At 40.3% G+C, this 17,411-nt stretch overlaps 1 protein-coding gene across 12 annotated transcripts in view; it reads left to right on the plus strand.

Annotated features, from left to right (window-relative positions):
• FAM13A (family with sequence similarity 13 member A) overlaps window positions 1-17,411 on the plus strand; it is a 323,915-nt gene that overhangs the window by 270,823 nt on the left and 35,681 nt on the right. For all 12 annotated transcript variants that reach the window (XM_043871497.1, XM_043871494.1, XM_043871499.1 and 9 more), the window contains 2 exons: window positions 8,017-8,093; window positions 8,456-8,498. In XM_043871497.1, the coding sequence (XP_043727432.1) occupies window positions 8,017-8,093; window positions 8,456-8,498 (120 nt within the window). The remainder of the gene's footprint in view (window positions 1-8,016; window positions 8,094-8,455; window positions 8,499-17,411) is intronic.

Raw genomic sequence — 17,411 nt, forward strand, 5'->3', positions numbered from 1 at the left:
ATTTCTGATGGCCTAGGAAATGCCTCTATCTCAAAAACATTCTTTCTAGGGCACAATTTAACAGTTTGAATTAAAAGCCATAATTCAGTTGCTGCTGCTGCTAAGTCACTGCAGTCATGTCCAACTCCATGCGACCCCACAGACAGCCGCCCGCCAGGCTCCACCGTCCCTGGGATTCTCCAGGCAAGAACACTGGAGTGGGTTGCCATTTCCTTCTCCAATGTGTGAAAGTGAAAAGTGAAAGTGAAGTCGCTCAGCAGTATCCGACTGTTCGCGACCCCATGGACTGCAGCCTACCAGGCTCCTCCATCCATGGGATTTTCCAGGCAAGAGTACTGGAGTGGGTTGCCATTGCCTTCTCCACCATAATTCAGGCAGTTTATCTAATAATCCTACCCCTGTTCTTCTGCTCTGGAGACAGCATCGTACATATGGAAAGGACCAGAAGTACTGATTTGCTCACCACGTGGTTGTCTATAATCATGGAGAATTAGAAGCAATTTAAATGTTCAAAAGTAGGAGACCAGATAAGTAATATTTTTATGCATCAAATAAAAATTATGGTTCTGAAGACTATGTAATAAAGTGAAAAATGTTCAGCAAAAGTGCTTTGCATATATTATCAATTTTAATCCTCCAAATAACCCATAAAGTAGTAATTATTATTGTTAATATTCTCATTCTGAACATGAGGAAAATGAAGCACAGGTGATAAACAGCTGCCCAAGGCCACACTTAAGTGGTGGAGCTTGGGTTCCATGATACTTTCCCTCAATGTTAAAAGTAGGTTATGAAGCAGTATATATAGTGCATGCATTTATGTGTGAATATATGTATATAAATATGTTCCTAGAAAAAAAGACAAAGGAAATACACCTAAAATGGTTGAACATAGTATTGTGATGGTGATGTATTAGGGTGAAGTATTAGGGCCAATTTTTACTCCATCCAAAGAATATTTTCCAAATATTCTTTATGTGATTATACTAACGCCTTAATAAGCTTTACATTTTATATATTTAAAAAAACATGGTCTAGTAGTCCTCTTATTCATAAATAGCATCTATTTAATCTCACATACACCCTCTGAAATCATAGGCAGGGTTCAAGGAAGCAGCTTAGGTCTTACACTCAGACGTGAATTTTAGCTCCAACTTTGTCGCTTAATAGCTATGGCAGGTGAGCAGTTACTCTGTAACATGGGAGTATTTCTATCTCTTTGTGGTTTTTTGTGAGATTTAAGTGCAATGAAATGTGCTAAATAATAGGAAAAACTGAAAACAGTACCTATATAAGTTCTTTCTGCTCCCTCTGTTCTGATGGTCAATCTTTGCCCTTCATTTTGCCATCAAAAATTTTAAACAATCTGCATTTCCAGTTCTTTCCATACTTGCTAATCAACTCCTGTAATTCAGATTCCACCCCCACTTCTCTGAAGAAACTCCTTTCTCTGTGTCACTGAATGAACGTGTGGTTGTTTCTGGTATGTTCAGACCACTGTGCTGTTGTTGTCTTGGTCCTTGGCCTCCTGAAGTCCTTGTGGTTCTTGATCCTCTGTCCCTTTTTTTCAGAAATCTTTCTCCCTTGACCACCAGGATGTTGATCTCTCTTTGTCCTCTTACCACAATGACCCCATTCCTCGTTACTGTGTCCCTCACTGACTGGTTTTCCACAAGACATGCTTAGATATAAATGTTACACAGATTATCGCCTCATCCGTTGTCCGTCAGCACTGCACCTGAGAGCCTCTCTACTGTGGTGTCAGATGTCACCTCTTTGGAAATGACTCCCAAAGCAACACTTCTGTGATGCTCTGTGAAGCTCTCCTTAGACAGTACTTTCAGGTCAATATGTGAAAATCAAATGAATCATCTTTTCCTCCAGGTCCTCATCTTCTTAGTCATTTTCTAAGGCCTTTCCTTTTCCTTACTCCCAATCCTTCTTCCAGTGTTTGTCATATGTCAAATCTAGTTGACTCTACTTTAAAATATGCCCCCCACTCTTCCCTTTGTATTGCCATAGCCGAGGCGCTTTTTATAACTAGTCTGGAATATCAGGACAGCCGCCTAGCACATCTTCATGCCTCCACTCTCTCCTCCACCCCTTCCAAATCATTTTGCCTGTTTATAAGAACAATCATTTACCTAATGTTAAAAATCTCAGCTCTTGGTTTTAATGCAATATAACCCAGCAAGAACTCCTGTCAAAAGCCACCTGACAGTGATTCGCTGAGTGGTGTCAATGTAAGGTGGAAAAAAAAAAAAAAACCCACCATTTGAACCGCAGATTGAAACATATTCATTCCTTCAAACATACAACAGTTAACTGTATGACAGGCACTGTTTTAAGCACAAAAGACAAAATGGTGACCCAAACAGACACACTGTCTGCCATCTGGAAGTCTACATTCTCAAAGGATGAGACAGATAAGAAACAAACCAACGTGTAGTCAGATGGCAGCACATGCTGTGGAGAGAAGTGAAGCGGGGTGAATCAGATGGGGTGTGGGTGGGAAGCTGAGGATGGACATTGAGCAGATTGAGTCTTCAGGTCCAGCGTCGCTGAGAATGGCGCTTATGCAGGGACCTGTGAGGGGGTGAGCCATCGGGATATCTGAGGAGAGACTATCCAGGCAGAGGGAGAACAGCCTTAGCCTTTGGAAGATGAGCAAAAGGCTCTCCTGGTCAGAGCAGCATTGAGGGGGGAGTGTTGTAGGAGATGAGGTCAGAGGCAAAGCAGGGAGCCTGATCCCTTAAGGCTTTGTAGCCATTTTTAGATCTTCAGCATTTACCTTGAGTGAAATGAGAAGCCATTAGAGGATTGAAGAGAAGAAAGTAATTTTCTGAAGTACCTTTTGAAAGGATCACTCTGGCAACTGTATAGCACAGGAATAGTGAGGGCTGTTCAGATAGAACCTGTTTTAAAAATTATGATAGTGTTAACAGTGTAACAGACTACAATTGGAGCAGTAACCAAATACAGAAGTGATGATGGCAAGGACCAGCGCCTGTCAGTCACCATCCACCATTGTACCCCAGTGCCCAGCATAGCTCACCACTCACAAAAAATGTGTTTTAAGGAAAGTGAGCAAATGAATGGTTGCCATATCATTTAGTGTGGTAGCTCAGGTGATAAAGAATCTGCCTGCAGTGCAGGAGACCTGGCTTCCATCCCTGGGTTGGGAAGATCCCTGGGAGAAGGGAATGGCTACCCACCGTAGTATTCTTGCCTGAAGAATCCCATAAACAGAGGAGCCTGCTGGGCTACAGTCCTTGAGGTCACAAAGAGTTGGACACAGCTGAGCAACTAACACTTGCACTTACACTTTCTTTTTTAGGGTAACTTGGGTAACAAAATGACCCAAAATTCAATGCCTTGAATACCATCAAAGTTCTTTCTTCTGTGACAATCTAAAGCAGTTTAGGGCTCAGGAGAGGAGTTAGAAGACTTGCTCCACACAGTGTTTCAGGGACTCAGGCCAACTGCCTCTAGCTTCAGCAACTAGCTTCCAGAGCGCTCGTGTTTTTCATCTGCATTCCAGCTCACAAGAGGAGAGAATAAGTGAGTGTCAAGGCGTGAACCTTGTGAGGCAGCTTATTAGGCAGGCCTGGAAAGCATACATACAGCTTCTCACATCCTATTAAAGAGAAGCTAGTCACATGGCCCTATCTACCTGCCTGAGAGGCTTCAGATGTGCTCTCACTGGGCACGTGGCTCCTTCATCACTGTGCAAGAAAGGTGGAATGGATTAGGGTGGACAGCTAGCAAGCTCTTCCTTAGGTGACCTCTTACAGTACCAGGAATTCTTTTTGAATATGGATTAATTTATACAGGGAGGGATTGGGGGCAGGAGGAGAAGGGGACGACAGAGGATGAGATGGCTGGATGGCATCACCGACTCGATGGACATGAGTTTGAGTAAACTCCAGGAGTTGGTGATGGACAGGGAGGCCTGGAGTGCTGTGATTCATGGGGTCACAAAGAGTCTTACATGACTGAGCGACTGGACTGAACTGAACTGAAGCCATAAAACATGAAAGGTACAAAAGAATACAAAAAAAATTTAAATTCGCCATGAATCCTTTGTTAATGAGAATATATCAGATACCTTCTCTTATACCTCAAGGCTAGAATAATGAACTTGTTTTGACTAGCAGTGTTCCATGTAGCCTTCAAACGGAATTATTTGTATATTGAGAGAAGGCATTTTTTTAGTGTCCTCTGTAAAGGCTTTGTCAGGCTTCTCTGGTGGCTCAGTGGTAAAGAATCTGCCTGCAATGTATGAGACAGGGGTTCAATCCCTGGGTCAGAAAGAGCCCCTGGAGGAAGACATGGTAACCCACTCCAGTATTCTTGCCAGAAAAATCCCATGGGCAGAGGAGTAACTCAGACACAACTGAAGCGACTAAGCTTCACACACACACACACACACACACACACACACACACACCATACACACACACACACCCCCCATACACACACCCCATACACACACCCCATACAGACACACACACACACACACCATACACACACCCCATACACACACACACACACACACACCATACACACACACCCCCCCCCACACACACACACCATAAAGGCTTTGTCAGCATTTTATAGTTTTAGAAGCCAAATTTGTTTGTGCTCCAAGTGTTTTCAAGTATTTCAGTGATCAAACAGGTTTGAGCCTAGCTGTCAATGCCAAAACAGAGAAGGAGCCAGGGGGAAGAACTGAAAATAATCTCCACAGTCTAATTTTTTCAAAGCTTTTGCTCTTTATAGATTTTAGGTCATTTTTATAATTGAGGAGAGTGGTTCTTAAAATTCAATTTCTTCTGACACCCCCAAGTCATCAAAGTAAATTGTAGAAATTTTGTGTTTTCAAAAGTCTCTATGAGGCAGAACTAGATTTATCTGTCTTTTTTAGTGCAATTCTAAAAGCAGTTTTATCAAGTTATACTTAAAGATATAATCTGCCCTTTGCTGTTTCTTAAAATTATCTATTACCTTTAAAAGATACTAACTTTAGAAAACTAAAATTAAATTAATCCAATAAGACATGATGTTTTATAAGAGTTCTTTTACTTCAAACTTTATTAAATGAAAACATTAATGAACTACTGTTTTACCACACCTGGAGAAGCATTTGGCACATAAAACAGTTAAAACCCTTCAGAGGTCATTGAGCCGCTATTTTCTCATAAGACCAGCACTGTTAACAACTACAGAGCATTTGAAAGTCCAGTAGCATACTTGTCTTACAATGGAAGCTTTCTAAATTTCAGCCATTATTTTGACCTGTCCATTCTATTTTCTCCTTTCCCCATCTCATTGAAGTGGGGGAATGGCTGATCTATTTCTTAATCTTCCCTCCCCAGACCCTTAGGCAAAGAATGGAAGTTAGAATCTATAAAGTGTTTTGCACCCATGGAAAATAGGTACTTTTGTTATGTACTCCTAGATCTTTACTACCCTTGTTAGTCTCATTCTTAAAAAAATTGCTGTAGGTTGCCAGTTGTAACACATTCTTCACATATTCCTGTTTCCAGAAGGTATAGGGGCAACCTAATTACTTTAGCAAAGGAACACTGTGTACTCGCCTGCTGCTTTGGTGAAAGCAGACTATGAATATTCAGTAGTCTAAGATGTGTGGAAGACAACATGAAAACTGGAATTATTACAAAGCTTTAGAGAGAAATACCGAACAATTTTGAAAGTCACCCTTTGTCAGTTACATCTGTAGAAACTCAGGTCCTTAGAGAGTTGTTATACATACAGATCAAACATTTTTTAAAAAGTGGAGTAGGTGAGAGAGTTGAAGTTACAACTTGTCTTAACCCTGAAAATCAGCTAAACTTTCTCACATTTCACACCTGCTTTTTGCAAAACTTTCTATTGTAAAACATAACTATATATTTTCTGTAATTCTCAAAGCCTATGTTGATTGTATCTTGGTTCTTTCTGTTTTGGGGAAAAAAATCAATCTTCTAACATTCTGCTAACTGAAATATCTTTAAATTTATATTATAGTTTATTTTATGTTCTTTCTGAATATATCTTAGCCTCCCACCTGAAGATTTTTATTTCTTCTGAAATAGTTATTTGCGTATAATTATGAAGGTATTTCATGGACAGTGTTTTAAAGTGATCTGAAGGCAGAGGGTTGTGCTTTCCCTAGGAATTCATCTTTCAGCGCTTCAGGGAAATTTAATACTATTGCATTAGATCTTACACTAAAGATTTTGATACTGTGTTGAAGATTACCAGTGTGAACAAAGATTCTTTGTCAAAGATGGATCGCTGCTTATCAGGAAAATCACATTCCAGTAATAAGAGCAACTATGCTCTGGCTTAATGAGAGCCATTTTAGAGAAGCCTCTTCTAACTCAAACTTTAGAGGTATAAAAATGTACATATTATTGAATGTTTTTATATATATATATATATTTAAATTTCTCAGATCCATTCTAAAATTATCTGTGTAAATTATCTAAACATGTAAATGGGTATGCAGTAATGGCAGACACAAACACTGTCTTACCAGGTCCTGGGACATCATCTTAACTATGGGCCAATAGTAGTAATATATTTCCTTGGAGATGTCACAGTTTTAGAAATCATAATACCACCAACAGCTAATATTCACTAAATGTATAAGACATTAATTTAATACTTTACATGTATTACCTCATTTAATCCTTATGACCACCCTATGTTAAGTATTGTTGCCACCCCCACTTTACAGCTGAGGAAACTGAGAGTCAGTACGATCTTAATAGATCCTACAGTTAATAAATGATGGAGCTAAGATTCAAACCCAAACATTCTGACTCCAGAGCCACTATTAATAACTCTTATGATATGTTGTCTCCCTTGTTTTTATACTTGATGGAACCTAGGGTTTTAAACTTTTAAGAATTGCAGACAAGTTGACCATACCACCATAAATGGAAAATAATTTATCCACCTACCAAGCCCAAGATTAGCTATCTACTCTATATGCTTGTTTTGTGGAGATTTTTGTATATCTCAATTCCATAGGATCACTGTGAATCTTAATTCAATGTATTTTGCAATGGACTTTTCATAGTGGAAGATTATAAATATGTAGATGGATGCATGTTGCTTCAATGTGTTATTTCGACAACACAGAATACATGGATTGTACTTAATAGTCTTTTAATGCAGAAATGAATCTTTGAGTTCAGTGAAATTCAGGTCCAAATCTCCAAGGCAGCTTTGTGTTTGAGTCTACCAAATGCAAACGTGCGCTTGTTTGCATATTTGTATTCTTCCTGCATGGGGACGGCTTACTTTGTGCTCAGTCACCTGAGCTGTATTTAGAAACTGCTGGCTGTTTTCACAGAGGCAGTCTAAAAATCTTACTAATATGCCTCCCGATAAGTGTTAAGCCCTGTCCGTCAGTCTGAAATACATGCTACTTGAAGTTTCCTGTTTATTTTTTTCCATCTTGGTTCATATAAAGATTAACATTAAATATCACAGAAGAAAAGGCTCTTAACTCCATGTCTTTGTGATGACTATTTTGCAGTTTAGATACAAGCTGCATATCACCTCAGATCATTTTGACAAGAAACACTGAAAAGATGTTAAACAGGCAGTGAATGTGACATTGGTTTCTGATTACATTAGAAGTCAGATTCCTCGGTTCTGGTTCTAATGCTGCCCTAATATTCTGAGAGTCTGGGTTTTGCTCTATTTAGCTATAAAATGTGGATAATACCTAGCAGGAACATTATAGGCCATAATGACCATTTCTGTGCTGCTGTCATATGTGTTTGTTAACGGAATGATGAAGTTCAATATACAATTTTATGCCAGCAGTGTATAATAAAGTGTCATAATTTTACTAATTTTAACAAAGTTGGGAATCTGAGGACTAGAATTAATTAATATCTACTTATTATCTGATGTTCTATCTTAAAGAAAGAAGGGTCGGTTGTTATGTCCTTCTCACCATTACTACTGGACAACAATTGGTTTGCTTTGTTACAGAACATGGAAAATCTCAATCCCACACCATCTCATGAGAGGACTGGATCTGATCATGTTGAACTGATGTCCGATGGAAGGTAATTTTAAGAGTTTTCTCCTAAAGCCATTTATAAGAATGTGAATAAATGTTTTTTTTTCACTTAGTGCAGTGTGCATTAAAAGAACTAAAAACATGAAATTAACAAACTCTATATTTACCGACAGCATTTTATAGCAAGGAAAGTGCTTTAGGATGGGAAAATCTACTATGGTGCTATCAAAGACAGATAACCATATTCATGTTTTGTGTTGTTTCTAGTTTTTAATTTTTTGTTTTGTTTTTTAATTTCATAAGAATTTTATTTAGAGCTACTGAACTTCTAAAACAAGTAAAATTATAATTTCAATGAATGAGAAACATTATTACAAAACAGAATGACAGTTTATATTTTGTTTGTAGCAGAGAAAATGAAAAGGACAGCAGACAGACCCAGCATTTTGAGGTGAGTATCTACCAAGTAAGATTGTGACTGTGACAGGATTGTTCTTTCATTCTTAAGAGTTCCTGTGAATATTTATTGGCTTATCAATAAGAGGTGGATAAGATTAAGTGACAGGACTTTGGTTGTTGAGAAAGGCAAATACTGAGACATAGAAATTCCTTGAGAAATCCTAAGAACTCTCTCTATTCTTTTGGGCTTTTTTGAATTCTTTTATTTGACTTGGGAAGATAAACTTTAATACCAGAGAGCTTTCTCCTTAGATTTTTTCCATAAAATAAGACAAAATGAAAGCCAAAGCTACTGGTTTGATTTTCCATGAATTCAAGCATTTTTTTTTAAGTGATTGAGACAGGTAATAGTGAATCGTAGTGGATTTGTCACAGAGATGATTTCATTAATTTTCAAATTAGCATAAAATCATTTCATGTTATTAAATCCAATTCTTTTCCTGAGTTTTGTATCTTGTTTTAAGTAAACGATGGAAAAAATAATGTCTAACTCCCTTCTATTGTCTGTATCTTAAAGTTTCAGTGACTTTCCCAGCTTCCCTGTTGTCCTCTGATGACATTGCCTTCCTGACCCAAGTATTTTATTTCCTTTGCTCCCAATGCTGGCTTCCATTCAATGTGCTGAGCTTCATTTTTCATTCATGCTTGTGTATATAATTCACTACTTCCAAATGCTTCCAACTGCACCTTCGGTCTTATGATCAGCTTTCTTTTTGGCAAGAATTAAAGCTTTTTTCAACCTGTTCTCAGATTCTGGCTCTTGATATGTTAATTATGCATAGAATCCCCCCTCTAACCACTGATTCCTAATCTTTTTCGGGCAGTAACCTAACTCACTGATGGGTTGTTCAGTAATATATATACTGAGTCCTACTATGTGCAGGTAATGTGCCAGGAGCTGGGATGTAATAACTGCTGCAGTTCCTACCTCCATAAAGTTTTCCAATCTAGAAAGTTAAGAATTCGAAAGCTATGGACCCCCTTCTGAGAAAAATGCACACTTATGTTGAATTTGGTATAAAATTGCTGGAAATGAATGGCCACCTGACACGACCACCCCCCAATTCTCTAGATTCCTCATATTTCCTCTTTGTCATCTGTCACGGGCACTTCTTCATTAACCCAGCCAAACAACAGGAGGGGCGGCTTCTCCCTGACTTCACAGCTTCTGAGCCACGGCTTTCATCTTTTATTTCCAGCTCCTTTATGCGTCCTTCCTTGGGACCCAGGCAAAAAGCGGACCTTCTTTCTAGTCTCTAGTCACCGTTTTTCAGAGACAGTGTCCCCATGATACTGTTTTAGTTTCCTTCTGTTTCATCCTTTTTCTGCTCCCTTCCTCTGCTCACAACGAGCACCTACTCATCATGCCATTGAACATTATTTTAAAGAAAATGGCTTTGCCAGCCTCCTGGAGAGGTATTCTCAGTTCTCCCCTTTTCTGCCTCTTATCTTTAGGAGATAAAAGGGTAGAGAGCAGCCTTTGGGATGAACTGTGTAACATTAACTCATAAATTCCAAGTGGCACCCAAACAAATGCGTGCTGAACTCCGTTTGTCTTGGTGTTTTTGTGGACAGCTCTCACGGCAGATGCATCACGGGGAAAGAATCTCAAACCTTCCTTCCGTGGGCCAGGAACTATTCTTACATGTGTTGCCCATGTGTATTTACCAGTCAGCACCTGGCCCACCGTTGGCACTTCTGAAGCACTCACTATTAATAATCATTGTCATCATGGTCGTTTCAGCGAGGAGATAAAATTAGGCACTGAGTTAAAATCCAGACTAAGCTCTCCGTGTCATCCTTCTTTCACAACTGCCCTAATGGAGGGGAAAAAGGCATCACTCCACGAGACGAGGATTCTGTTTCTACTCATGACGGCATGTGTTTCCTTCACTGAAAGATACTTTATTATTGATGAAGGACTGTGAAAGATCTGACTTCCGTTTTTAAACCTCTTTCCCTTGCTTACAGTCTATTATAATTACCTACATTTTAATATATGTAGCACTTTCTAAAACTTATGCAACTCAAATTGTCTGATTTTCTGGTAATACTGCACTAATTCCTAAATTTCAGAAATGAAAAGTGAGTCTAGAGGCTGGTTACCCTCCTAGAATTGTTTAGCTGGTATTTTTTTTTTTCACTCTTCTATAACATCAGATTTACATGCCTGCTATGAATGGATATGGTAATGTTCCCAGTTTCATTTCCCACTAAGGCAGATATTGTCCTCATTAATATTGCCCTTTAAATTTTTCCGTGTAAATGCTCAGCTTCATAGAAGATAACACAACAAATGACAGCTATGGGAGAAAGGTGATTTGTCTTTCTTGTTTGGTGAGTATTTTCATTAGAATGAGACATGTTAACCTTTAGTCTCAGAAATGCTCCTCAGAGGGATACACAGACAGGGAAAGGCCATCTTAGAGTCTGCTGCTCAAAGGCAAATGCAGGCACAACTGTGACTTTATTTTTTAAATAATCATTTTGAAGCCTTAGGTATGTTTTTGTTTGAAGGCATGTATTGAAAAGTAAACAGGTCAATCCTTTGTTGCATGTCTTGTTCATTTCTTTTACCTATACACCTAATCTTACCCAAAAGGAGACTCTGTTGAGGTCTCAGATGGTCAGTGATGAGAGGAATCCTTTTCTATTTCATCTGCATTTCTTAAAGTGGTTTGTATTAAAATTTGTTTAGTGACACATTGGCAATGGGGGAAAAAATGTTAGAGTCACTTCAGAGTGCCAGAATTTTAATTGTGATTTCTTCAGCTAAGTTTTGGAAGGGTTGATGTTTTTATAAAATAGGATGATACGTGCTGGACGAAATAGGATGACACGTGCAAGAGCTGAAGCCCCCTGTGCCCTGAGCATGTGGAGTTTAAAGACTTTGTTCTCTTGTTTGTTTTTAAGCTCATTTGACAAGTGGAAGTATCCAGGAGAGAGGTTGTCCTTAAAAATAGCAATTTCTAGATTCTGGAAGATAACCCTGAAAGAACAGGTTTTCAGAGTTCTGTGGAGTTTATGCTTTATGTTTCAGCTTGATTCCTTCTGACAAGCTATTTTCTATTGTTGAAATAGTTCATGTTTCCGTATAAAATCCAGAACAGTAAAATGATAACCTTATATTTAATCCTTTTGTCAGAAGAGCAAATCATGTAAAAAATTTTAATTATGTGGAAGAGTATGACATTATCTGGGAGAGGTCATTATAGTCAGAAGTTGAAGGTTAACGAAGTGTTAAATTCCTTCAAGATATTTTTACATTCTTTATGCTTTCTAAGCCTACTGCTTAGAAGAGCTTAGAAGCATACCTTTGATAACAAACAGGACATTCATAATAAACAAAAGACTATTTCCCTTTTTCTTATCCTGCTTCAAAAAAAAGAGAGGAGAAAAGATAAGACTTTCTAATCAAGCATGATAATTAATATTAGTTATCACAGGAGCTTAAGTGAAGGCTTGTATTTGCATTGAGAAGGTTTGAGATAAATTCTGAAATATCCTCATCAACAAGTATTTATGAAATGGATGACTCTGTTCTTTCAGCCTCACTGTATTTCATGGAAGCTTTAGGATTTTGGAGAAGGGAATGGCAACCCACTCCAGTATTCTTGCCTGGAAAATTCCATGGACAGAGGAGCCTGGCAGGCTACAGTCCATGGGGTTGCAGAGCCAGACACGACTGAACACAAGTACTGGTTTTGAAACTAGAACCAGAAAGATTTGAAAAGCTCTGTTTGTTTAGATTCACTTCCAATTCCATCCAGTCTTGAAAGGCTACTGAAGCTTGGTAATTCACATGAATTTGGGGAATTTGTTATGTTTATTTTCCTTTCTTGTCAGGCCAAACAGTAAATGTTTACACTTCATGTGGCTCTCCTGTTAACTTCTGTGGTTCCTTCCTGTGCACACTGCCTTGTGGAGGGCGCTGATACTGTCCTGCCCGCCTCTGGTGAGCTGTCCTGCCACTTCCTATCCAAATCCTGTGCAGGTAGGGAGAAGGGGTGGAACAAACATTTACCAGTGATTTGAGGCCAGGAAAGGAGCGGAGGGCGGCAGAAGATGAGATGATTAGATAGCATCACCGACTCAATGGACATGAATCTGAGCAAACTCTGGGAGATAGTGAAGGACAGGGAAGCCTGGCGTGCGGCAAGCCATGGGGTTTCAAAGAGTCAAACGTGGTTGAGCGACTGAACAACTACAAGAAGGAGCAGGATGAGTGACAGCCAGACAGGGACAAGTCTTAACAGGAGTCAGGTGGATAGACTGGTAGTTATTGGCTCCTTGACCTGACCGTGGAATGTAAACTGTGGCCCCAGGCTAGGTGATCTCTCCCCTGTTTGCTCCCTAGCATCCTTTGCTTTTCTTCTATAACATGCATGTGACGTGGCGCTTATATAATCAGTGAATCCCTTCCACTCTGAATGCCCTGTTGTGTTAATTCTTGTAATTCCAGTGCCTAGCACATAGTATGTGCTCAATAAACACTTCCAAATGAATGAATGGGAAAGGGAGGTAGTGTATAAATGGAATTAGCATTTCTTCTACAGTTATGACAAGCTAACTCTTTTTACACTCTGTATTTTTCACTTTATCTTCCCAACTGTTTGAAGTTATCGTCCTGTGTTAGAGAAGAAGAATCTCAAATACAAAGTTTACTCATTGAAGATCTTGCTGCTGGTCACCTGTGTTTGAACCCAGATCTCTAACTCTAAAACCCATATCTGCCATGCAATGTTGTCTCTCCTAAGAGCCAGTCACTCAGTTTATTTCATCACATGAATATTTAGCATATTTTCACACGGTGCCACGTTTGTGACAGGGTTTCGTGTGTGAGAGCACAAGGATCTCTGAGTTGAAAATTATGAATGAATGCATTTACCCTGACTTAACTGAAGATACAATTTGTATAAACAACGAAAGTTGAAACCAAAAGATATTTTTGGTATTTAAGACTGTCCTTGACATTTGCACATTAATGATCTAATAGGAGAAACAGGCAATCACGTAGACAGGCACGATGCTCCATGATAAGACTACTAGAGCGTGGGAAACAACCCAGCAAGGTGCCTCATCAGACTAGGCTGACAGATATTTGAAGTAAGAGGAGTTTTTGGCTCATGTGTTGCTACAAAGCAGTATCCTTACTCCATGCACATGTATACCTGGGTCCACACCATCAGCCCCCTCTGCAAACACCAGCAGAAATCGGGAATCAGGTCTCCAGATACTGCAGCAGACGAGAGAAAGAGCCCCCTGGAGGACTGGTCAGAGTACAGTAGCACAGGGCCATGCCTGTAAATGTGCTGGTGAGCGAGCCCTGCCAAGTGTACCCAAGGCTGTGTGAGCTTGTGTGGGTTTACGAAGGACACATCCCTCCCTTGCTGTGCAGAAAATCAGCCAGGGAGTCTGGAAGTTCATGTATATCAAGCTCATGTATGTATTCAGTGTGAGTGATGCCCTGTTATTTATGGCACAGTCCACATTCTTGACTGCAAATACAGGGACCTCTTTGCTATTCCTAAACATACACAACATGACCGTGCCTCAGGGCATTTGCACTTGCTTTCCTTCTTCCTGGAATACTCTTCCCTCAAAGAGCGTCTCCTTTGTGTCTCTGCTCACATGCCACCTTATTGGAAAGGCCTTCCCTGGCTACCCAATATGAAATAGTAGGCCATGGCCCCTACCTTCAGCATCCTCCTTACCCTGCTGTGATTTCCTCTGTAGTCTGCGTCACTACTTGACTTCTTTTTCTTTATTAACTGTCCCCTTCTGTAAGACTCATTAGGGCAGAGATTCATTTGGGCCACTGAAGTTTCTCCAATGTCTAAAAAACCGTCTAGCATGTGATAAGCCCTCAAAATGATTTCTTAGAGGAATGACTAAATAAATTTTTTCTTTGTATCTCTAGCACCTGATATATAATAGGCAGCCCTATTACATGTATATAATATGTAATGAATACTATTATAATTGAATGGTGGGAGTTTAGTCGCTAAGGGGTGTGCACCTCTTGCGACCCCATGGACTGTAGCCCACCAGGCTCCTCTGTCCATGGGATTGTAATTGAATAAACTAGTAAGGTTTAGACCTGATTCTCTTTGTTAGAATAATAGAGTCCTGTCAAGGCCGCCTATTCCAGTGTCCTCCCTAGGGTGGTGCTCCCTCTCCTACATCCCTAGCTCCCAGACTTTGTGTGAACACCGTGAAGGGCAGTAGTCCAATTCACGAGGTAGTCCGCGGTTGCCTTGCACCAAAATCAAGGGTCCAGAGCTCCGCAGAGCACAGTTGAGTCTGTTCCCCTAAATGTCAGCTCCTAAGTGCAGGGAGCTTGCACGTCTCACAGAGTTCGGGATAGGGTGGGTGCACCAAACCGGCTTGTTGAAGGAGTGGATAAACCCAGAAAATTGAGAGAAAACAAAAACTTAGGAAAAATTTTCTAACTAATTAATTTCTAGTTATTTTTTTTTACTTTGAAATTGATGCCAATTCAGATGTGGCAGTCATAAACAGTACACGTTTTAAGTCAGCTTGTGTGTCTGTGGAATTTGGGGATTTCCCACGTGTCGTGTCAAGCACGGCAGACTCTCCAGCTCTCTGAGGGGACATGCGGAGCAAAGCCAGCAGCTGGTGTGAGCAGAGGACACGGGTTGCCTGTGAGCCCAGCTCTAGGCCTGCAGGTGCTCCCAGCAGCGTGCATTCCCATGCCTAAGACATCAGCCTGGAAAATACACATTTCTCCATTACTAGTATTTTTGTTTTGTTTTGTTTAAGTATTTGTTTGTTTCACTGTGTGGCTTGTGGGATCTAGTTCCCTGACCAGAGATGGAACCCAGGCCCCCTACAATGCAAGTGTGGCATCTTAGCCACCGGGCCACCAAGGAAGTCCCCTAGTCTGTTTTTTAAAATCCTTCAATGGCTTTCCATTATCTACCACAGGATAAAATCCAAACTTAGCCCAGCGTGCAAGGCCTCTGTCAGCCCAGCCTCTGCTCATCCAGCATGTGTGTCATCTGTGCTGAAGGCTGGCACCCAAGCCTCGAGCAAGAGTGGCCCTTTTCTCTAATATTTTTTCCTAATGCATCTAAGACTCTGCCCTGCCTTCTGCTGTAGCACGTTTCTCCTTGAATTGCAATTGCATAAGCCTCCTCTATAACCCCTCTCTTGAGCGTTTTGAGAGGTAGCAATATTTTACTCATCTTCCTATGGTGCCTCATAATAGTAAGAGGGATCACTTCCATTTGTGTGTCTCTGCCCCAGGCACCATGCTTAGAGGCCTTTTCTACCTCCTCTCAGATCTTCAAAGGAACCGTGCAAGATGGGTGTTATTAATGCCATTTTATAGTTTAGGAAATGGAGGCTCAGAGAGGTGAGACGGCTCAGCCAGGGCACCGAGCTGCTCAGTTGCTCTCCAATCCCGAGGCTGCCTGGGGGGAAAACCCCGTCTGTTCCGCCACCTCACGGGGTCAGTGCTTCACAGATGTTCCTGGTAAAGAAAGTGCCATACTTACACCATGGAATCACACTGTTTATATTCTTCCCTTTTTTCTGTCTCTAACAGGTATTAGAGTTCTTTGTTAAGGAAATGTTTCTTTGCTGTATGAGGTTCTGACACACACACAAATGGTTGGTGACTAACTGATGCTGTAACTTTTAAAAAGCTGAGTGCCAGATTGGGTCCTTCAACACAGGTCTCATTAGGATTCAGCTCAGGGAACAAATGATTTTCGTGGCATAAATACCTAATCTGTGTGTGTGTGTGTTTTTCCCCAGTATAATAGACAAGCAGAATTTTTAAAGTGTCTTAAAGCCCCAGATTTACTTGGCATTTCCATCTGACTTTCATGAACTGATTGGTGATAATTCATTTTATCCCAAATGTGAAGAAAATGCTTCATTTCATGGAAATACAGTAGTAAAAGCCCTGACTATTCCCCTGGTGATATCAAAGTAGGTTGAATAGCTATTAAAAGGAGCTGGAAGTCCTAGTAGTGCTTTATTTTAAGCATAAGAACATTTCTCATACATTAACAGAATCATTTATGATTTCCAGATGTTTGGGTTTTTTTTTTTTAATTTAATGATGATATATTTGCTAAAATAAATTTCCAGTTATTCTCAAAGAAAATCTTTTGTACAGATCGGTGCTACTGGAGAAATGTTTTTGTAAGGCAGCACTTTTGTTTATAATTTTGTGATGGGGGAGTGTGACAATGGTTGGGTTTACTGGATGCCAAAAGAACAAGGTAAAAAAGACTAAATTTCAGTGCATCTTTTAAAACATAAAATCGCTTAGTTAAGATAGCCTTATGTTGAGGGGGAGTTTTCCCATCCCTCCGATGTCCTCGCCTGGTGCTGCTGCCACCAGTAAATAAAACCAAGGGTAGCTGAGTATTTAATATTCAGAGTAGGTGAATAGTAGGAAAATAAGTGACACTTGCATATTCGTAAGATATAAATTATGCTTTGCTGACTGGCCAGCTCTTGGCTTTTTACTTTAAAAAATATAAAAAGTCATGCTCTCTGTGTAATTTTGGCTCATTTCCAGAGTCCATATTCCTTACTGCTAGCTGGTAGCTAGCAACACTCCACCCCCCCCCCCACCCAGTACCACCATCCGTGCTGTTTGAATTTACGCAACAATGCTTGAATACCCAGAGCTCCTCCATAAATAGTCTGTTCTCCCCACACTGTGGCGAAAACAGTTACAGGAAATCTGGGAATGTGCAGCTAGCCCCGCTTAATTGCTCTAAGCCTGCAGGGCCAGCAGGAGAGCACGCGTGTGCACAGCCTCTGCTCCTGGCCCTGCAGGACTGTTTACCTAAGGGGCAAAGAAGGCTGCGTGAGAGAGACACCATGTTGCTGCTACAGCCTTAGCAACAGTGGTGGCTGAGTT

Source organism: Cervus elaphus, chromosome 17 (genome assembly GCF_910594005.1).
Source record: "Cervus elaphus chromosome 17, mCerEla1.1, whole genome shotgun sequence".
NCBI lineage: Eukaryota > Metazoa > Chordata > Mammalia > Artiodactyla > Cervidae > Cervus > Cervus elaphus.